At 41.8% G+C, this 24260-nt stretch overlaps 1 protein-coding gene across 1 annotated transcript in view; it reads right to left on the reverse strand.

Annotated features, from left to right (window-relative positions):
• DYNC2H1 (dynein cytoplasmic 2 heavy chain 1) overlaps positions 1-24260 on the reverse strand; it is a 194561-nt gene that overhangs the window by 30970 nt on the left and 139331 nt on the right. Inside the window, 3 exon segments of the mRNA XM_007666838.4 lie at positions 177-266; positions 13856-14065; positions 23205-23321. Coding sequence (XP_007665028.2) covers positions 177-266; positions 13856-14065; positions 23205-23321 — 417 coding nt within the window.

Genomic DNA, 24260 nt, shown 5'->3' on the forward strand with positions numbered 1-24260 from the left:
TACCTCATCGGTAAAATGGGGAGTTGTAAGAAGATAAGCCCCACGTGGGACATGGACTGTGTCCCACCTGAATAGCTTGTCTCTACCCCAGCACTTAGTTCAGAGCCTGGCACAGAGTAACACTTAAATACGCTTAAAAAAATTAATAAGGTCACACAGCACGCAGTTGGGCTTACCTGAATTGCAATGGCTCGAGCTATAAGACCTCTGAGATACTGCAGGGGATCTTCTGGACCTTCCCATTTGCTCTGCCAGGTCAAGGGACACTGAAATAAACACACAGGCAAAATTCTTTTTAAAATTAATTCACCTATATCGTTCAACACAAACACTTCTGTAGAACAGTGCAAAGGACTGCCTTCTGGAGATTTTCACTAATCATTACCATGGACTGTGAACTGAATATCGCCTTGTTAAATGAGATTCATAAGGAGGGAAAAAAAATATTATTAGAGGGTCCATCATCCCTTACCATATGATACCTAGAAAGTAGCCTTTCACGCAACCTGCTAGTGGAATATAAATCACCTTGAGGAGGTCAAAGGAAATCTACTATATATGTGCAACATATTTCTGCTTTAATACGAAAACCATTATGATTTATATATTTATACATTGTTTTCGACATCCATTCTTTCAAATGGGTCTGACTTAAAAAATGCTACAGTGAAATCCTTTGTTCCTACCAAGTCATTTTTCTAAATTAAGTTACTAGTGCAAAAGATCATCATTTTTAGTACGGTCAAAAAGGTTTTTTTTATCTTAGCCAAGTATTATGATGTGTGATGGGAAGATGAAGAAATCACCATGGGATGATCTATCCCAGTTTCAAATAGATAACACTGAAAAAGCACATGCCTTTAACAATTTTTAAGCTTCATCTTCACAAAGTAGGTCAGCTACGATCAGACAACAGCAACAAGCAAAACCTGGCATACAATGTCAATGAACTACATTGAAATAAAGGAGGATTTACAAGTATTCAATTACACATAATGAAATCGATGATATCCAGAATGTAAAGTCGTTTTTGAAGACATCACAAAATTAATAGCCATTACTTTTGAGCACTAGTGAAGTACCCAAGAGGAAAATGAAGCTTTAAAAAAAATCAAGAGACATAAAAGAAATACACAAATATATTAAAAAAAAAACATTTCCCCCTACGAAACAATGTATAAATACCAATTTGGCCGTGGGAGGAATAAATCCTAACTAATTTCATTTCCTTCCAGCAGAAGACCACAAGTGACTTTGGAAAAGGAGCAAAAATAATAGGTCTTATCTTTAGAAAGGATTTAGATTCAATCTTCCATGACATACTTAACAGGAAACTGGAGAAATTGAGTATATAAGTATTTCCTAAACTCAGTTTTTCCAGTTTCTTGGTAAGTATACACATGATTTCTGTTTTCAAAGATGTCTCTCCTAATGGTAAGATTCCATCCATCCATGTGAGTGAAGTTGAAAAGAGTAATGGATATCACCACCACATAGTTTGCACTTAGACATCAACCAAGCATTAACAACTAAAAGAAATCATACTGTTCATCGTGATTTCAAGGGTGGGCAAAGGTTTAGGAGGTTCAGGAGGAAGAATGTTCTTCTCTGTAGTGAGCATTAACTCCTGACCACTGGGTTTTCAAGCATGCAATCAGCAATGTTCTCCCTATTTATCCCCCCTTCCTGGTTGCTCTCTCACAACTACGCCTCAATCTCACCAACCTCTTGCTCACACCTTCCTCTTGTTTGAAACTGCCTTCCAAACTGCAGACTGCTACTTTCGCCATCTTCCAAGCCCTCTGAAAATTACATTTCCTCCAGGAGGCCTTCACTGACTAATCTCTCATCTCCTCTATTTCCACCTCTCCTGCCACTTCAATATTTACCCCTCTCCTATGCTTGAGTCCTCTCCTCCTAATAAATGGTACTGACTGAGCGCTTACTGTTTGCAGAGATAGTTTCTACTAGGTATAGTATACTCTCCCAAGTGCCGATTTCAGAGCTCTGCGCAAAGTAAGCTCTCAATGAATATTACTGATTAAGATGGTTCAAACACAAGTGAAAAGTACTCATAGGTTTAGAAGCTGTGACCTTTGCTTCTAGACTTCGTTTCTACCATCTACACTGTTCTTCTGTATTAGAAATTCTGCACAACAACATTTTACAGTGGACTCAGGTGCACTGACTGCAATTTGACATAGTACTAACCATTCGGTCAGGGAAAGTGCTTGTTTATTGTAATATGGTACACTCCCAAGCATTTAGTACACTGCTCTGCACACAGTAAGAGCTCAAAAAATACGACTGAATGAAAGAATTCGGCCCCAACACAAAGCTAATGATCTGATAGTGTTTCTGACACAGAAATACAATGTGAATTGTTTGAAGACATTCATGCTTTGGGTAGCGTTGCCTTAGGATCTCTCACAGCTGTTTGAAAGTGCTATGAGCCCCAATTTTCCTTTCTCATTCTATCCAAATCGGGCCCTAGAAAGTTGTGTTCTGGAGGGAATTATTGTATCATCATGCTTATGACCTTTTCTATCTCTGACTGCCTCAGGATTACTGACTCAGAGAAATTCAGTGGACATTTTACTGAAGGATTGTAAAACCCAAACTACTACGTGCTGACATTCTCAAATCAAAGGATGTGATCTTGGTCTGACTTTCCTACCAACTCCACTGTATTTTTCCCAAGTATTCAGTGCAATGCTCCAAATACAAGAAGTGCTCAATAAACTATTGATTGACTGGGTGAAAAGTCACCCACCCATAGGAGCTGAATCAATTTTTCTGGGCACGACAGCTGTGCAAATCAATTACGTTAAATATCTGAAAGCCCAGAAAAGGAAATTCACCTTATAAGGGAAAAGAGTTTACATTCTAAGAGGTGTTCACCCTCATTTAAAATAGGTTTTGTTAATAAAGATGTTGATTCAATAAATTCATTTGTTGGGACATTTGTTCAGGGTAACATTCTTGCACAGCTACTTCAGAATCACATTTTTGCCTTTCTTCAGCACTGAAAACAGATAATATGATGAGAGTTATTTGACAAAATCGTGGCACACATTTTGATCCCTACTTTCACAACATAGTTTTATAATAACAGACAGCATATTTGTCATCAGGTCTGCTGTGCTTTCAACACATCATCCTAGCTACTAATGAATACGGCATTTGCTTTATAGTCAATACTCTTTCGGCAGACTGACCTGCATGTCGATATATATTAGAGTTGCTGTAAATTAGCTGTCACGTAAATATTGTATTGCTGCAATGAACAGTTTTCTCCAGACTCTGATTTCAACGACTAAGAAGAGAATCCCTACTAGGTGAAAAGTTTCATTTGAACTTTTTGGAAGCTAAGCAGAAATGTGATAAGTGTGTGTATGACTATGATTTTATCACTGCTAAAGGTCAATGTGATTAAAACAAACTCATTCCTGTTCATCCTGTTTTGTACCAATTTATATAACATGTTTGTCTCCCTCTCTAAATTGTAAGCTCATTGTGGGCGGGGAACATGTTTGCTAATTCTGCTGTATTGTGCTCTCTCAAGCGCTTTGTACTGTGACCTGCACATAGTAAGCACTCAATAAATAGGATTGATTGAAGTTTGCTTGGCATATTTGATATTCTATGCCTTCCTCTTCTCTTAAACAGCCTTTTCCATATTTTCAGTGAATAGCTAATATTTTTCTACATAGACAAACATCAAGATATTCATTTCACCTTAAATTACAAAATGCATCCACATAAATTGCTTATGTTTCAATGCCGGCAAATTAGGATGAAACTAAATGGCTCTATGTAATTTATTTCACACTATACAAATGCCGGAGTTTTCAGGTCCGCACTAGCAGTCAAGCAAACAAAAGACAGGCAAATTGTAAGCATCTAAACTTGTTAAGTGCCCCTGCTATTTACCAGGCATGAGACTGCTTCATGAATATTATTTTCTGATGGTTGTGGTACCTCCTGGAGAGTCAAACCCTCAGTATAAACTGTTGGTAATTAACAAAATATTAGTCGATAATAAGTCCATGAGATATTTATATAACATCTTTCCACTTAACCATTCAAAATTCACAAATATAAGCTCATTTTCTTTTCACTACAACCCCGAATAAAAATAATAATAATAATAATGTTGGTATTTGTTAAGCGCTTACTATATGCAGAGCACTGTTCTAAGCGCTGGGGTAGATACAGGGTAATCGGGTTGTCCCACGTGAGGCTCACAGTCCTTATCCCCATTTTACAGATGAGGGAACTGAGGCACAGAGAAGTGAAGTGACTTGCCTAAAGTCACACAGCTGACAAGTGGCAGAGCCGGGATTCAAACTCATGACCTCTGACTCCCAAGCCCAGGCTCTTTCCGCTGAGCCACTACACATCTGTCAGTCAATCATATTTACTGAGCACTTACTGTGAGCACAACACTGTACTAAGTGTTTGGGAGAGTACAATATAGCAATGAACAGACACGTTCCTTGCCCACAACAAGTTTACAGCCTAGTTGAGGGGAGGGTTGGGGGAACAGATATCTCTATTATCTCTGTGGTGGAAAGACGTCTGGTGGTTATTCTCATCCTCTGCTCTTACTGGGCCAAGGTAAGAGTATATACGGCTAAACAAGTGTGATTGGCTACCAAGTCTCCTCCCCGAGGTTATACCACAGCACCCATGATGGATAGAGAGCCAGGATGGGTCTGGCTAGATAGAAAAAAGGAGTGTGGCTGAGCCACTAAGGCCCCCGACCTTTGGAATGAGGTGGTCACTGTAGCAGAGCTGCGTCACAGTGGGAGGCAGCATGGCCTAATGGATAGAGCACGGGCCTGGGAGTCAGAAGGACCTGGGTTCTAATCCCGGCTCTGCCACATCTCAGCTATTTCTCCTTGGGCAAGTTACCTCAGTTACCTCATCTGTAAAATGGGGATTGAGACTGTGAGCCCACTGTGGCGCGGGGACTGTGTCCAACCTGATTACTTTGTATCTCTCTACCCCAGCGGTTAGAACAATGCTTGACACATAGTATGTGCTTACCAAATACCATTGTCAGCAGCAGCAGCAGCAACAAATATGCTGGAAAATGAGATCAGTCAGCTGGTTTCCCTCCAGAGATAGCTCCCCAAACCACTTGGGCATGGATTCATTCAATCATTCATTCGATCGTATTTACTGAGCATTTACTGTGTGCAAAGCACTATACTAAGCGCTTGGGAGATTACAATATCACAATAAACAGACGATTCTCTGCTCACAAGGAGCTCACGGTCTAGGGCCGAGCTTACGGTCTAGAGATGAGCTTACGGATACCAAAATGTGCTCTGTCTTCTATACTTATATCTGTGAGCGCTTCGTAGGCTTCTAAACTGGCAACAGGCACTGACAGGCTTCCAATTCTGGCAGAGTAGATCCTCTCCAGCAAGGTCATTTCGAGATCATCTGCCGTGTCCTGAGATGGAGCCCTGGCTACAATACGGGGGCCCGGTCACCTTAAGATTCGCTCAGTGCTCCAGACTTAATGTTATTCCAGCCCAAGCCGAGGAAGGAAGAACAAAGGGAAAAAGGGGATCTGACGATGCTGCCTCTGAGGGTTTGAAATCTCAAACTGGCGGCCCAGAAGCTAGCGTGACCAGTGGTTTCCAAGTTGCTGCCAAAAGTCAGTTGCCAATCGGGATGTCTTGGCAGGCCACCTTGTGGCACATACAGCAGGGGGTTGGCAACACCTGCCAATTAATCAATTAATATTACTAATTACTCTATATGGCTGGCGGAGTCAAGACTCGTAGAGCTATTTGCTGTGCAAAGCGGAGAAGCTCACAGATTCCCAAATGCTTTTTCTACTTTTGGTTGCACTTGTAATCGGGTTGAAAGCTACCGAATCTGTGCATCACGGGTTCTATTACAGTGGGATGATCAAAGGGTAATGATACTGTGTTTTGATTTCAGTAATTTAACGCTAATCATGTCTAACGAGCCCGAACAATAAGACAAACTTAATTCATTTGTGAAATTCCGTCCCCCCAAATTTCTTGAAATCGTAAATCGGCAGCTAATATAAAATGGCAGAGTGATATTTTAACGGTAATTGTTCATCTCATCACGGCGCGAGTGGTTAATTAATATAAATTAGGGCTTCATTATGGATCAATTGCTAGGCCAAGCTCAACAGCTATTCCTCAGCATTAATGCAACTAATCAATCAGCTGTTGCTGTTGGAATAAAGGAACTTGGGTTCACCCATTGTTTTGATTCCCCCACCCCCGGGTCCACATTCCGCAGCTATTAATTTTGGGGTGAATCCGACCGTCTTCGTATGTATTACTGCTAAGCAGCAGTCTTGGCACTAACCTGAGCACCGGTGCTCTTAAAATTACTCTGGCCTTTGAGAAAATGGAAGTTAAGTAACCTTATTGTGGGCAGGAGACGTGTCTACTGACTTTTTTGCATTGTACTCTCCCAAGAGCTTACTAAGGTGCTCTGCACACACAGTAATTGCCTAATAAATACCACTGATTAAGTGCCTGGTCCAAGGTCACACAGTGGGCAAGTGCCTAGCCAAGTTTAGATCCCAGGTCCTCTGACTCCCAGGCCCGTGTCCTTTCCAGGAGGTTCCAGTTCACAGGCACGCTCTCCCCCAGCTTGCTGGAAGTCATAGATCCCGGAGATAGTTGTTGAGGAGGGTGAGGGAGGCAGCACTGAAACCACACAATTCCCAGGCCACAGTTTTCAAATGGAGGTTTTTTTCCCTCCGAGAACCCTAAAGCCTTCTACCATCGTTAATGTAGAGAGAGGAAAGAGAGAGATTAAATATATTTCCCCCACACATTCTATTTTGTAATTTTTTCTATTCAGGTTGTAGACGGATTTATCTCACAGTTGTGGCTGTTCATTCTCAGTCCCTTTCATAGGCTGTTTCTCTGCCTCCCACCCTCTAACTGTGGGGATCCCTCAAGGTTCAAATCTGGATCCCCATCTACACCCACTCCCTTGGAGAACTCATTCCCTCCCATGGCTTCAACTACAGTCTCTATGCAGATGATTTCCAAATCTACATCTCAGCCCTGATCTCTCACTTTCTCTGCAGTCTCACATTTCCTCCTGCCTTCAGGACATCTTTACTTGGATGTCCCACAAACACCTCCAACTTATCACATCCTAAACAGAACTCCTTATCTTTCCACCCAAACTGGGTCCTCCCTCAACTTTCCTGCTAACGGAGCCGGCACCACCTTCCTCCCCGTTTCAAAGCCCGTAACCTCGGCTCATCTCTCTCCCTCCACCCACAAATTCTATCTTTCACCAAATCCTGTCGGTTCAAACTTCACAACATTGCTAAAATCCACCCTTTCCTCTCCATCTGAACTGCCACCACATTAATCCAAGCACTGATCCTATCCTGCCTCGATTACTGCATCAGCCTCCTCGCTGGCCTCCCTACCTCCTGTCCCTCCTCACTCCAATCCACTCCTCACTCTTCTGCCTGGATCATTTTTCTACAGAATCGTTCAGTCCATGTTTCCCTATTCCTCAAGAACCTCCAGTGGTTGCCCACCATTGCCATTGTTCTTGTCTGTCCGTCTCCCCCGATTAGACTGTAAGCCCAAAGGGCAGGGACTGTATCTGTTACTGATTTGTACATTCCAAGCACTTAGTACAGTGCTCTGCACATAGTAAGCGCTCAATAAATACTATTGAATGAATGAATCCACCTCCATATCAAAGAGAAATCTCTTGCCCTCAGCTTTAAAGCTCTTAATCACCTTGCCCCTTCCTACCTTACCTCCCTGTTTTCCTACTACGATCCAGCCCCTCCTCGTTCCTCTAATGCTAACCTACTCACTCTCTCTCTATCTCGTCTATCTTGCTGCCAACCTCTTGTCCACATCCTGACCCTGGCTTGAACCATCCTCCCTCTTAACATCTAGTGCTTAGTACAGTGCTCTGCACATAGTAAGTGCTCAATAAATACTATTGAATGAATCCTACAGGTGATCACTCTCACCACCTTCAAAGCCTTAATGAAGGCACATCTCCTCCACGAGGCCTTTCCGGAACAGGGCCTTATCTCCTCTTCTCCCGATCCCTTCTGAATAGCCTTTGCACTTAGATTTTCCCTCTTCATTCATTCATTCAATAGTATTTATTGAGCGCTTACTATGTGCAGAGCACTGTACTAAGCACTTGGAAGGTACAAATCGGTAACAGATAGAGACAGTCCCTGCCCTTTGTCAGGCTTACTGTGTAATCGGGGGAGACAGACAAAAACATTAGCAATAAATGCTATTTGTACATATGTACATACGTGTTGTGGGATAAGTGCCGTCTTTGTCTTAAGGGCTAATAAAAATAATATCTTTATTCACCCCTCCCTCAGTCCCACACCCCTTAGGAACATATCCATAATTTATTTATATTATTGCCTATCTCCCTTTCTAGGCTGCAAGCTTATCTTCCAACTCTTATATTGTTGGCCTACTACAGTGCCCTGCCCACAGTAAGGGCTCAACAAATACGATTGAGAGAAATGAAATTAGGATGAAAAAGGGGGAGAGTTTCATTAGGTATTTTTTCAGCAGATTTGGATTAGAGAGTTTGGAATTCAAATATCAAACCTTGCAGACTGCCTTTGCTAATCCTTAACTAATTACTGCTCCCACCAGATAATCACATCACAACGTTGCACAGGCATCAATAAACTTGACTGAGAGTTTTGGTAATCGATCAATCAATAATCCATTGCAAGCTGACTTCTGATCGTTGGGCGACATACTTCAATTGAGATGGATACGATGTCATCTGTCTTGGATATGAATGATTTTAAAAGGACACGTGTACCCATACGTACTGGCTCACTGGTTCACAATATCACTGACAAAAGAAGGATCACAAAACCATTCATTTTGATTAAAAAGGGACATTATATGGATGATTATTCAGCAAGAAATGAAGCGATTCAGCTGAACGCTTTTTGCATGCTCTAATTTAAGAGCCCAAACCTTCATGCTTTTAACCACCAACATTGAAAGAGATACTAATAGAATTTTATAGTTCTTTTCTTCCCCCCCAAATGTTAGAAACGTTGTCTCTTTCTGCCATCCAGTGGCTCAATCAGCAAGGGGCAATATAAAACTATAGAATCACCATGCTCCTTATTGGCATAAGGCCTGTCAGCCTCATTTTCAATTCTTTAAATGGGAGGAGCGGGGGTAGGGATTTGCACTTGAATTTCATACAGCTCAAATGAAATCTGCCTCTTTGAGGGCTATTTACCATTTTTTTTGGTAAAATGGGTTGATAAAAATAATGATTTTCGGGTAGGCCCAAGAAGCTTTTGATGGCTGATTCCCACAAGCTACCTAGAATAGGATGGTAAAGAAGTAGGATTAAGTTTCAACGTAAGTTGGGTGTCCATGAATGAATAACATGGACTAATGTGACTTCTGTACTCTTATCTACCAAAGTTTCCTCCTGAGATTTTACTCAGCACGTCTCTCCACTCCTTAAGTCTCTCCACTCCTTAAAAACCGCTTAATGGCTGCTCATCTCCTTCCACATCAAAAAACAAACCAAAAAAACCTCCTTACCACTGGCTTCAAGGCTCTCTTCCAGCTTATCTTTCTAAGCTTATCTCCTCAACTGCATCAAACTCTTTCACTACATCAAACTCTTCCTCTCACCACCCCCAACCCTTTGGAGCCAGGAGTCCCTCCCCCACCAGCCCTCAGCCCTCCTATTTTCAAAGCCCTCCTAAAAATCCCACCTCCCTCTGGAACCTCCCCTGCCAAAATAAATCCCCAACAGGCCATAGGATATCCTCTCTGCAGCCCCCTCTAATGATAATGGTATTTGTTAAGTGCTTACTATGTACCAGGAACTGTTCTAAGCATTGGGTTAGATAGAAATTAATCAGATTGGACACAGTCCCTGTCCCACGTGGGGCTCACAGTCTTAAACCCCATTTTCCAAACAAGATAACTGATGCCCAGAGGAGTGAAGTGACTTCCTCAAGGTCACACAGCAGACACGTGGCAGAGCTGGGATTAGAACCCCAGTGCTTTTGGCTCCCAGGCCTGTGCTTTATCCACTAAGCCATGCTGCTTCTAGAACTTGGCATTTCTTTATACCCGTCCTCTGCCCTTGTGTATAAAGCGAAGGCCTGGTTCTAAACAACCGCAGATTGTGAAAATCGGAAGCGTCGTCGTGGAGAAGAAGCACGGGCCTGGGAGCCAGAAGATCATGGATCCCAATCCCAGCTCCGCCACATGTTTGCTGTGTGAACTTGGGAAACTGTGTGAACATGTTATTTCACTTCTCGGAGCCTCAGTTACCCCAACTGTAAAATGGGGATTGAGACCGTGAGCCCCACTTGGGACAGGGACTCTGTCCAACCCGATTTGCCTGTATCTACCTCAGCGCTTAGTACACCTGCCTGGCAAATAATAAGCGTTTAACGAATACCATCGCCATGCGCCGACATCTGATGCAGGCCGAGATCGGTCTGCCCCGTCTGCAATGCTGAGGCCAGTGGCTCCAGGGGAGCCATGTCCCGCTACACAAATGACATGCACAGGTGCCGCTCCTGTACCTAAGTCATGGCATCACTGTTGCAGTCATTCATTCACTCAGTGGTATTTACTGAGGGCTTAATGTGTGCAGAGCACTGTACTAAGTGCTTGGGAGAGGACATACAACAATAACCAGACACATTTCCCTGCCTACAACAAGCTGTTGCATCTGCAGGAGAAGGAGCACGACCAAGTGGAAAGAGCCCACGCCTGGGAGTTAGGAGACCCGTGGCTAGGGGAAGCAGCGTGGCTCTTTCCAAGCCCGGGCTTGGGAATCCGAGGTCACGAGTTTGAATCCCGACTCTGCCACTTGTCAGCTGTGTGACTGTGGGCAAGTCACTTCACTTCTCTGGGCCTCAGTTACCTCATCTGTAAAATGGGGATGAAGACTGTGAGCCCCACGTGGGACAACCTGATTACCCTGTATCTACCCAGCGCTTAGAACAGTGCTCTGCACATAGTAAGAGCTTAACAAATACCAACATTATTATTATTCTGACAGTGGCTCTGCCACTTGACTGTTGTGTGGCGTTGAGCAAGTCCCTTCTCTGGGCCTCGATTTCCTCTTCTGTAAAATGGGGATCCAACACCTGTCCTTCCTCCCTCTGCCTTCGGCTGTGAGCACCATGTGGGATGGGGGCTATGTCAAATCTGATTATACTGTATCTATCCCAGGGCTTAGTCGAGTACCTGCCACACAGCAAGTGTTTAACCAATACCTCAATTATTATTAATAGTAATAATAATCACTGTGGCATTTGCTAAAGCCTTACTATGTGCCTTACTAAGCGCTGGGATGGATACAAGCGAATCAGGGTGGACACAGTCCCTCTCCTCACATGGGGTTCACAGTCATCATGGTCCCCGTTTAACAGCTAAGGTAACTGAGGCCCAGAGAAGCCTTCCCTGACTACTCCCTCCTCTCCTCTTCCCAACCCCTTCTGCGCTGCTCTTACCTGTTCCTTCATCATCCTCCCTCCCAGACCCACCTGTGTGTATTACTGTGTATATCTGTCATTTATTTATTTATATTAACATCTGTCTCCCCCCGCTAGACCGTGAGCTCGTTGTGGGCAGGGAATGTGTCTGTTTGATGTTACATTGTACTCTCCCAGGCAGTGCGCGGCACACAGTAAGCGCTCAATAAATACGACAATGAATGAATGAGCGAAAGTTAAGTGACTTACCCAGGATCACACAGAAAAAACAAGCAGCGGAGCCAGGATGAGGACGCAGGTCCTTCTCACTCCCAGGGCCGTGCTCTATCCGCTAGGCCACGCTCCGGTGGCCCCCGGACATCTCAGCCGTTTCAGTCTCGACCCCCCGGCAGCTCGAGTCGTGACTGCGGTGGGCCCCGAGCTCCAGCCTCAGTCCACCAATCCCCAGCCACGCCAGCACCTCTAGGCGCCCGCCAGACGTTCCAGACACGACTAGAGGGTTCCCTACCAGCTTGAGCCACTACCCCGCCTCTCCCCTCACCCCCGCTCCTCGATGCCTGCAGAGCAAGACTTCCCTCCAGACTTGCCAAAGCGCGGGGTCTCCTCTCATCATCCCACGCCTGCCCTACGCAGACCTGGCCAGGGTCAGAGCAATGGGAGCTGTCAGGAAACTACAGCATTCACCGCCTTCCCTCGGCGCATTCCAGCTGGATTCCTGTCAGGCGTGGTAAAGGAAATGCCAAGTGCAGACTTTTGTTTCCTAAAGTAGATCTTGTTTACTTATCTAGACCATCATATGCTTTAATGAAGTAATAGGGATTGAAGTCACAGTCCTACCCGGGAAAACAAGTTTGCTGCCAATTGAAGCAAATAAACTGAATTCTCAAATATTGAACTCTCAATATTAGTGAATCATAAAGTGCATTCCTGACACTGGAGAAAGGCAAACTGATTGCCTTTTTGGGATCATCAAATTTCCTGAAGCATTTTTCTGAAATACTTTCGCTTTAAAAATTACTATGGAGCTTTTCCACATAATTTTTCCTTTTATCTTCAAGCTTCAGTATAATTCCAAGAAGATTTAACACAGACTCATTTCCACTTGTTACAGAAACAAAATCTTTCTAAGGGCTACGGGAATTCGTTTCAAAATAATTGATATTTAGAAAAATACATGTTCATAATGCAATAATATGAAGAGATTCACCCCTCTAGACTGTAAACTCGTTGTGGGCTGGGAATGTGTCTGTTTATTGTTGTAGTGAACTCTCCCAAGTGTTTAGTACACTGTTCTGCACAGAGTAAGCGCTCAATAAGTGATTGAATGAATGAACCCCCGCTGCCAAAGTGCTTTAGTTTAAAAAAAAAAATGTCACGAGGGGGTGTTTTAACAAGGGGCGGGCTTAGCAGATCTCATTTAAAAAAAAGCGAAGCCATACGAAAAACATTTATCGAAAATTCAAATTGTAACAGTCCCTCGTTCCAAATAGGGCATCGGAGCACAGTTCTTTAGAATTCCTGAGTAGCTCCCTTTTGTGGCAGAGAATCAGTTGCCTTAATTTATAACCATCAAGCAAAGTCCACAGATCAACAGGATCAAGGCCTGAAAGAAATTAGGGCAAGACTAAAAAGAAATTGGATGGTAGGCAAGGAAGAATAATGAAAATTGAAAAATATGACTTATAGCCCTAGCCGTTTTAACCCATGAAGCTCTGGAGCTAGACTCCTCAAGCAGGACTAGTTAAGAGGGGACTAGTAGAGAGGTGAGCTTGACCTGGGTGGGCCTCAGATGATAAGCAAGGGAGGGAGATTCCTCAAGGTGCCTAACCAGAAGGGGTGGCAGAACCACCGCAGAGGAGAGGCTTTCCAACTCTGAGAGAACTTTCAGTTGGGAATTTTTTGAAGCTACGTGGTTTGGAGATCCGCTGGCTACGTGGTTCAAATTGTAATAGGTCGCACTGATCCTTCATTTTGACTATAGCTGTATTAGAGATATCGGTTCAGAGGGGCTCCCCCTCGGACACCATTAAGTTGTGCTTCAGGTCCGGGAGAACACATACGAACTCAAGTGTCTGGCTGTGAGGGGGGAATTATTTCCCACCTCAGACAGCCAAATGTCAACCAGTCAGTCAATGGTCTTTACCGAGAGCTTACTATGTGCAGAGCACTGTACTAAGCAATTGGGAGAGCATGATACAACTGAATTAGCAGACATGCTCCCTGCTCATAACGAGCTTATAGGCTAGAGGGAGAAGAGGGAATGAATCCTATAAACTTCATCAACTTAGAGAAGGGCTGAAATAACCAGAAAAAGTATGAACTGTCGGCATATCTTACCTTTTGATTTAATAACGCGCTTGCCAAGCTTTGGACTTCAGAGCTCAAAAGCGTGGTGCCTCTGATGACTTTGCTGAGAGCTGCAAGGGATTGGTGGACACTCTGAACTAAGCGGATGGCGCTGAATTGCTCGAGAACGATGAATGATAATATCGGAGAGCCTTGTTTCTCATTAGGAGGTGTCACTTTCTGATGAATCAGGTTTGAGTTCTAAAACGAGAACAGATATCACTCCTTTAGTACATGAAATGGAAAAAGAGGGCAAACGTATTTTTCTATTTGGTGAGAGATGCAGAATACAATTTTAAAAGGTAAATCAGTTAAACTGTGACAATTCAATATAATCCCAGCATAATAATAGTTGAAAACTCTTTTAATTACCGCTTGGGAGTAGCATATTGTGATGGCCAAAAAGAAGTATGATTTGCTTGGGCATGGCATTTCATTCATCCCCCCTTCCAACCCCACAGCACTATGTACATACCTGTAATTTATTTCTAATAATTTCTGTCTCCCCCTCTAAACTGTGAGGTTGCTGTGGGCAGGGAATGTGTCTATTGTTATATTGTACTCTAAGCAGTTAGAACAGTGCTCTGCCCACGAAAGCACTCTGTAAATATGACTGACTGAAAGAACTGCAGCAGTGGACACAAAGTTTTTATCTCAGATTAGTTTCATTATGCTCTAGCAGACTGGGTAACCCGTGCACTCCCTGTTGCTATGTGTAGCCTCGTTAAGAAAGATGGGACATATTTCCTTGAAAACAATCTACAGTCATAGGAGCCGGTGAATAAAAACGGATGGCAGTGAAAAATCCATCATCAAATATCTGAAATATTACTGTGGTAGTCACAGATCATTTTGTCCCACTTTTGAAAAAGAAAGCTGAGATCTAAAAGGAGAAAAATTTACTCCACCAGTAGCTCTGAATTTTGATAACATAAATCAACTTAATTCACTTTTCATTAGCAATTTGTTTTGTTTTAATCAGAACCTCTGACATTTATTTTGCTCAGAAAAGTACCATGCTTAGGTGTGGGTTGAATTCAAACTTTTTGAGGGTCATGGACCTCTCCACTTAGTGACAATGGTGCCAGACATCAATGGCTAATGTTTAGCTGAACATTCACGAAAACAGGTGGAAATCTGAATTACGGGTAAAGATGGCACAAACAGAGCTGTTTTGAAGTGCCTCAGAGAGGATTATTTGAAGTGAATTGAGAAGGAATGGGAACTTGAAAGGTGTCAAAGGCTTTCTTTTCACCCATAGACCATTAAGTTTACAAAGAAATCCATTTTTATCTCAAGGAGACACACTTAAATGGATTCTGCGAGGCTCACAGGGTACGGAAGTGTAGCATCTGTGAAATACACAACCTTAGACACGGAACTCAAATTGGAAATAAAAAGCTCCGTGTGGATCATCATCATTCATTACCTAGGTTTCCATTATTCCTCTTTCCTGTAATCCTAATAACCAGGGGAGAACATTCAATTTCTTAAAACCAGCCGAACCTCTTCTTAATGGAAATTATTGAAGGTTTTGTCAGCAGAGAGGAGCAGCCCTACAGGTTTAACGCTATTTTTCAGCTCTTAAAGAAAGTCCTAGTGCATGAAAACGCACAGAAACAGCACGCTCTAGGGGTAAGAGCACGGGCCCGAGAATCAGAGGACTTGGGATCTAATCCCGGCTCTGTCAGTTGCCTGCTGTTACACCTTGGGCAAATCACTTCACTTCTCTGTGCCTCAGCTACCTCAAATGTAAAATGAGGATTCAATACCTTTTCACCCTCCTAACAACCTGTGAGCCCCTTGTGGTTACAGGGACTTGCCCAACTTAATTATCTTGTATCTAGACTGTAAATTTCTCTATACCATATGCATAATGTGGGCAAGGAATGAGTCTGTTTACTGTTATATTTTACTCTCCCAATCACTGAGTACAGTGCTTGCTCAATAAATACAATTTATTTGTATTTGCTTGCTTGCAGTGCTTGCTCAATAAATACAAGTGCTTAGTACAGTGTTTGGCACACAGTAAGCGCTTAATAAATATGATTGAATAAAATATGGGAGATTAAATCCTTAATCACTGGGGAAGCAAGCAGGGTCTGGGGGGGACTTGCAATCCAGTATGAACAAGAGATTCAATAGTTGGAAGTGATTAATATGCATAAAATAAGTACTGAAATACAGATTTATAATACAAGTAGGTGAAAATGGAAAACCATCTTTTCCTAAACATCAGCAATCTCCTCTTCTTCAAATAACGCTTGAAAATGCAATACTGAGAAGTCATGTTTTTCAAGCATCAAAGATTCTTTCGGGTGACTGATGAATGGGACTCAATCTCAAGTCAATTTATAATTTATTCTTTTAGGAGCAGTTGACTAGAATTTTATTCAAATCAAATCAATCAACAGTATTTATCGAGCACTTTCTTTGTGCAGAGCACTGTGCTATGCACTTAGGCAAGTACCAAAGGATTGGCTGACATGATCCCTGTCCTCTGGGAAGTACTGATGTTTCATATATGAAATATCATTATTCCAGGGGGTCTCACTCTATTCAACCAAGAACTGAAGCTTAGACTCAGATTCACTACTTGAATGGTCTAAATAAATGAGCTTGCCTTTACACTTTTTTAGCATTAGGGAGCATCTTTTATGTTATAAAAGAAGTGCATGTTTTGAGCACCTAGTAGTGTTTAAAGGTTTGTTTCGGTGCTTCTCGAGAAGCAGCGTGGCTCAGTGGAAAGAGCCTGGACTTGGGAGTCAGAGGTCGTGGGTTCGAATCCCGGCTCTGCCACTGGGTGACTGTGGGCAAGTCATTTAACTTCTTTGGGCCTCAGGTACCTCATCTGTAAAATGGGGATTAAGACTTTGAGCCTCACGTGGGACGACCTGATGACCCTGTATCTCCCCCAGCACTTAGAATAGTGATCTGCACATAGTAAGCGCTTAACAAATACCAATATTATTATTCTTGGAACTATATTTATTATAAATTATTCATTTATATTAACTTCTGCCCCCCTCAAGACTGGAAGTTCACTGTGGGCAGGGAACTTGTCTACCAACTCTGTTGTATTGTATTCTCTCAAGCACTTAGTTACAGTGTTCTACAACCAAGAAATACATTTGAATGATTATTTTCTACCCTTTAGGCTTCATCTGCCAAATGAAGAATGGACCATGCTGCAAATTATGAACTGAGAAACTTAACCAGCACTCTGTGCTATTGCTTTATGCTAAGGAATAACCACCATCCCACAATATACCATCTTAAGATGGTAACCTCATTTCACTCTTTCAAGGATTCCACTCAACCCTCTCATTGGATTAGCACGAAATCCTTCTAATTTAGCAGAAAGGGAAACTTCCATTGCATTTGCTAAATTTGGGTGAAAAGAATGTAACGGTCTTTCCTGTTTTCAAGTTGCTCGCTAAGTTAAAAGTGGGGACAGAGAGGCTTTCAGCAGGATGAGTAACGGCACGCTATCCAGTTTCTGTTTCAAATTTAGCCTGGGTTTTGATGTTTCTTCTGGAAGTAGCTCATAACTTTCTGAAGAGCTCTCCTAGAAATAGATCTTCAAGAATTAAATAGGAGCTTAAAATATTAGTTTGCCACAAAGGCTTAATCTCTTGATACGGTCTGCTCTACTCACTTCCTTTACATTTAAAGGAAGCTACCCACACTTTTAAAAATAAGCAGAAGATTCCGAGAGCTAAGGAGGATGTCACTTCTGATCCGATCTTGGGACTGAAAAAGTTAACGGGGACCCAAAACGTTGTCGTCCATTTCCAAGGGGCAGGGTGACATAATCGGTCAATCAATGGCATTTATTGAGGGTTCCTTGAGCGCAGAGCACGGAACCAAGCACTTAGGGGAGTATAATACAACAGAATTGGTAGACATGTTCTGTTCCTGCAGGAAGCTTACAGTCTGGTTGGGGAGACAGTAAAATAAACTCTGGCTATGAACCTAAGTGCTGTGAGGCCGAGGGTGAAGTAAATACCAAGTGTTTAACGGGTGCAGATGCAAATGCATAGGTGAAGCAGAAGGGAAAGGAGCGGGGGTAACAGAGCTCAGTCGAGAAAAGCCTCCCCTGAATCATGGAGGAAAAAAAATTCCCTCCGTTTCACCTTTTTTCCTTCCCCCTTCCTTTTTCTCTTCCTGCTATATTAATTCATTTGATTCTATTCATTGAGCACTTACTGTGTGCAAAGCACTGTACTAAGCACTTGGGCGAGTACTACAACCATAAGCAGATACATTCCTTGCCATAAAAGGACCATTTTTTTATTCAATTCTAACAATATATCAGAATTTAGTAAATCGGGGGGGCAACAAATGAGCAACCTGTCAGAGGTGTTTTGTGAATTTTTAGGTAATGATAATAAAAATCATGGCATTTGTTAACCACTTACCATTTGTCAAGCACTGTTCTAACCACTGGGGTAGATGCAAGTTTATCAGGTGAGACCCGATCTCTGTCCCACATGGGGCTCACGGTCTAAGCAGGAGAGTGAAAAGGTATTTAATCCCCATTTTACTGATAAGGAATTTGACGCACAGAGAAGTTGAGCGACTTGCCCAAGGTCACGTTGCAAGGAATCGGCAGAGCCGGAATTAGAACCAAGGTCCTCTGACTCGCAAGCCTGTGCTCTTTAGGACAAGCAGTGTGGCTTAATGGAAAGAGCATAGGTTTGGGAGTCAGAGGTCCTGCTTTCTAATCCTGACTCCACCTCTCTTTTTTTTCTTAGTGATAACGGTTAAGGGCTTATTATATGTCAAACTGTTCTAAGCGCTGGAGTAGGAACAAGTTAATTAGGTTGGACAGAGTTCATGTCCCACATAAGGCTCAGAGTCTAAATAGCTCTGCTGTTCTTCCTCGTACTTAGATTGTGAGCCCCATGTGGGACTTATGTTGTATCTTCCCCATGCTTGTACCGTGTTGGACACATAGTAAGCGCGTACCAAATACCACAGTTATTAATCAACCAATTATTGAGTGCTTACTGCGTGCAGAGCACTGTACTACGAGCTTATCTTCTATCTATCTCAATGCTTAGTACATTGCCTGCCACAGAGTGAGCACTTAAATACCATAAAAAAGCGACACACGACAGAATATGTTCTGACACCCACAGAGCCTGAGATTACATCAGACAGTGGTAAGACATCGTCACACCGTGCTGCTTCACGACCAGATGAAAGAGCAAATTTCCCGACGTCATCGACCTGGGTCTCACAGCATCCTGAAAGCTCCCACTCAGGTCACCAAGCAAACTAGACTTGGGGTTGGGTCTGCCCCATCTCTCCCCAAACAGTGGGGACTAACTCTACATCTGAAAATATAACATACCCAGGACAGAAGAAAGGAAGTAAAGAGCAAGGAAATGAAAAACCTATGGGAAATCCATGCAAGATGAAGCAAAAACCAGACGATATGGAATAGCTCTTTCCCAGGACTCAAAATACGCTGTTGGTCTATCGGTCATTAAAAATAATGATCTGCTCGAAGGTTCAGCTGGCAGCTCCTTCATTTAAAACCCCATTTTTTTTTAATCAGTATTCAGCCGACAACTCACTTAATAGGTAATTTAATTAGGATTCTGGAGTGACCTCTTGTATTAAACGGAACCATATTTCTCTAAAGACCCATGTTCTTCCAACTAATTAGTGTTAGCCACTTCGTTAATTACATCTTCCAGATAAATGCTGCAAAACCTATACTACTCTCTTCTGTCTTTTGTTTAAGTATAAATGAGACACTATGCATATTACTTCGTTAATCCACAGACCTGGTTTTAATGGATTATACTGGGAACCAAACTCAAATGGTTTAAACATTTTTTTTTTAATATTCCCTGACCACTGTCACACAGATGGACAAAAATGAATAGTGGGAAAACAGCGAGCAAGGATATAACAAAGTAATACAAATCTATCAGAATAATTCAACCTGTTTTGTAGTATCTCCAAATGGAATTCAGCTGATCTGTTAAGAAAGTGACTAATAATTACGGGCAAATCTCCCTTTCATTGCCTGGAAAGTGCGACTGCTGTTTCCGCCATTATTTAGGAATCCCCCGGAAATTTTGGCTGTCTTTACTCCAAATATTGAGAAATGCTAAACTGGAAAAAAAAAATCCAAAAAGTTTTTATTTATTGTGGGCATTTTGAATCTACTGGTGTGGGGAAAGGATTTTTGTTTTTTAATTTCCCATGAGAAAATTTTGGTTTTGGCCCCGATCTGGCACTGGCCTCACTTAACTTTACAGACCAACAACACAACAGTGGGGATTGGGTCCTACTGTCCAAGGGAATGTTGGCCTAGGCCCGTGCTCTATCCACTAAGCCATGCTGCTTTGTTGCGGTGTTATGGTTAGTACTGATTTCTCTTTTGCCTTCTTGTCTCTTTCCAGGCCAAGGTTTCGCTCAAAGAAAGCCACTCCCTTCTTGATGGCGGTTTATCCGAGCATGCGTTTGGACTTTTACGCATCTTGGATCATCAATTCCTAGGGGACTAGAACTACTCTCTAATGAAAACAGATTTTATTCATAGATACGGAGACTTATTTATTGAATCCCTGACAATGAGCCTCTGTCCTGAGGCTTTCAAATAGAGAAAACAGGGACTTGACTGCCTCAGGATGAGACTTGTAGATTGAAATCAGTAAAGTTGAAAGATGCACCATCACTAACTAGCATTTTCAATTCTAACTGAACTTTTTTTTTTTCATTTTAAAGAGGGGAATATAATTGTTAATTGAGTTTAGAGACATTAGAAAAACAAAGCTGTCATGCAAATGGCCCTTGATGAGAGTTGTTTAACCAGGGAACTTGATGGAGGGATAATGAGTGTGGAAAATCTCTCAGACAATTAAGTCACACTGCACACTTACTTATTCTAAAGTCCTAATTTAAGAATAGAAATTGGAAGAAGTTGGGGGAAAAAAAATTCAGGGTGAATATTTAATCAGGAAATGGAAAAATCATGATTTGGGTTGCAACTTCAAAATTAAACTCAGGTGGCGTATGCCAAGAATGAAAGAAGATAAACTGATTTTTATAAAGGAAAAAACAATGTTCAAAATAAATTCCCTTTGTAATTGAAGTTGACTACTTCACATAAACATTAAAGCAATTAAACTTACCAATTTCCTATTTATACATAATGTAAGTGCTTGGTAATGGCTTAGTTCTCCTTTTTGCCTGGGTGAATTTGCATCAGTAGACTATTATTTTTTTTATGTTGGTCTTCGTTAATGTTGCCCGTTTCTGAGCAAATAACTTACTAGATTTCCTTAACTTGCCTTGCAGAAGGTCCACTAAAAGTAGTATGCATATTAATCAAGTCTTTCTTATGATGATAGCATTATACTTTCAGTGACTTCAGTGTCAGTTTATTTTTTAATTTTTTTTTTTAACAAAACATGCAGACCTATTTCCAAGGTATCAATTAGGGAGGTTATAGAAGCAGGTTGGATGACTTGGATATCAACTGTTAATCTCTCAGGATTTTCTACAAAGGAGACAGATGCCTGGAATTGATTGTGTTGCCTTGGTAACAACCTCACCCAACAATCATAAAATAGCTGGTGACGGGGGGAAAAAAAAATATCAAGATGAAAATCGGAAGGATGAATATAAGAAACTGACATCAAAAGCAGGTGATTAAATATTAACACACAACATCAACTCCTCAGAACTTCCCACTTAAAGGTATGTCTTGATTAGGGACCACCTCTATTAACCCTTTATTTATCTTCCTCAAAAAAAAAATCTTAAAGAAGCTGGGACGAACTGAAGCTGCCTTTTAAATTTTTTTTTTTTTGTCATTTGACACGGTGGTCACTGTTTTGCTCAACTGCCTGCTGATCCCTGGGATCTTGTCGTCACCACCGATGTCCTCCAAAGTGCAGCTCAAGCTAGTTGGCATTTAATATCCTCTTTGTCGCTGACTGTTGTGGGGTAGTGATGACAACACTGTAGCCAGGGCAACTGACAATTTGCATAAATAGATACCCAACTCACTGAACTGCCAGGTCTCTCTGCCTATAATTTTGACTCAGTCTTACTTCGGTTTCCTTTCTAAAATAACATAGAAACAGTTTGCAAGTTTTATTTTAAAGTTCCCACTTTTCCTTGAATTTGAGGCTCAACAGTAGATTTCTTTTTCCTTTTTTAAAGTAGTATCTGTTAAGCACTTTCTATGTGCCAAGCACTGGGGAAGCTAATCAAGTTGGACACAGCCCATGTCCCACATGGGGGCTTACAGTATTATTCCTCATTTTACAGATACCATTGAGGCACATTCAATCGCATTTGAGCGCTTTCTATGTGCAGAGCACTGTACTAAGTGTTTGGAAAGTACAATTCAACAATAAAGAGACTTGCTTGCAGTTACACACAAAGCAGACAAGGGGCAGAGTCAGAATTAGAACCCAGGTCCTTCTGACTGCCAGACCCGTGCTCTATCCACTAGGCTTCACTTTTTCTCTTTCCTTACCAGGGAATTCCCTGTAGAAGTTGCCCCACCCAACTTGCAAGTTTATACAGTTAGGCAAGAGGAATTTTTACTGTTACTCAGTTTCATGGACCAAACTAGATCTGCTTTTATGTCATAGTTGATTGAGACTAACCAACAGAATTCATGGAAGTTGGAGAAAACAAAGTATCGGCTGTAAAAAGAAGACAAAAATCAACCATATCGACATATTGTTTATGATCATCGTTCCGTTCCTCATTTGAAATATGCTATGGAAATTCTAAAGAATCAAATAAAAATAAATTCTTTAAAAATGACACCGTGGTCCAACAAAACACACACTCTCTCTCTCTCTCTCTCTTTCCTCCCTACCCCCAAAATCACACTTAAAGCTGAGATGCCATATGAGAAGAGGATATAAAAGCCACAATGGATTATTTTGTTAATGAAAATGCTTTAGAGGAATATAAAGAACCATAGAAGAATCTTTAAAGATTATCTCCTCCCATAATTTTAAATGAAGAAAAGTGTTGGAGCTCAAAAAAAAAAAATTTGCTTTTCCTAAAGAGCAAATAATGGTAACAAGAGAGATGATGACAACACAGGATTACTGAAATACTGATGATCAAAAATAACTGAGAATGTCTTAATATGAAAATATAGCCCAAAGAAACTATTTGCTCACACATACACATGAGCAAAAAGTTCATCGATCACAAATAATTGTGCACAGTGTTTGGAGAGTGAAATGTCAACATTTGGACAATGCTAAGTTAATTAATTGATCAATAGTACTTATCAAGGATTTACTGTTGGCATTGCTGCATTGCACTCGGCACTCGGATATCCTACCTGATTAAGTTTCTTCCAGAGACTGAGGATGGGCGAAAGCTCATTTGACCAGATTTCTCGATCAAATTTGCAGCCGGCGGTTACTGACCTGCCCAGGGTCCTCAGCTGGGAAATGACCTGAGGGATGAAAAGGGAAGTACTAAATTAATGCGGCACATCAATCAATCAATCCTATTTATTGGGTACTTACTGCAGGCAGAACACTGTACTAAGTGCTTAGCGCATCTCTGGCAGAGCCAGGAGGAACAAGCGAGAAGCAGCGTGGCTTAGTGGAAAGAGCATGGGCCTGGAATTCAGAAGACTTGGATTCTAATCCCAGCTCTGTCATTTACCTACAGTGTGACCTTGGGCCAGTCACTTCACTTCTCAGCACATCGGTTACCTCATCTGTAAAACCTTGGACATGGATTTTGTCCAAAACGATTAGCTTATATCTACCCCACTGCTTAGAAACAGTGCCTGGTATGTAGTAAGCACTTAAATATCAGAAAAAAAAAGGTACGGAACAACAAAAACAGTTATGGATTTAATTTATAATCGAGACAAAAAAAGTCCAGTAAACAGATTTTCAACCCTAACATTTGAATTTCTATCATTTCCTTGGTCATCTACACCAAGAATTAAAAAGAAAACTTTTTTCTTAATATTGAGGCTGACTGCCAAATCAGAGTGCGTAGTGCTTTGGGTAGCTTGAGATCTTTCCTGATCCTGGTGTCTAATCATGTGCACTGTCTGTACTGGTTATTCATCTGAAAATTGCAGAACCACCTTCCAGGATATTGCAAAGGAACTTATCTTTTTCATTTATTTGGGCTAGGTTGGAACCCTTTCAAAATATTGAGGAATAATGGCTAGGTAGTATAAGAGAGAGAAATCATAAAAATGGTCACAAAACACTAGAACATAGAAAAAAGCTCCACATAAAGGCTAAAAAAAAAAAAAAATCCCTGACATCTAGGGCTGACCGATTTTTTTGTAAAGGAGGCTACCTGGAGTGAGAACTCAGCCGTGCGTGGAGCGAGATTGAAAAGAAAGGGCCTGACTGACACTTCCTCC

The sequence above is a fragment of the Ornithorhynchus anatinus genome, chromosome 20 (assembly GCF_004115215.2).
Source record: "Ornithorhynchus anatinus isolate Pmale09 chromosome 20, mOrnAna1.pri.v4, whole genome shotgun sequence".
NCBI lineage: Eukaryota > Metazoa > Chordata > Mammalia > Monotremata > Ornithorhynchidae > Ornithorhynchus > Ornithorhynchus anatinus.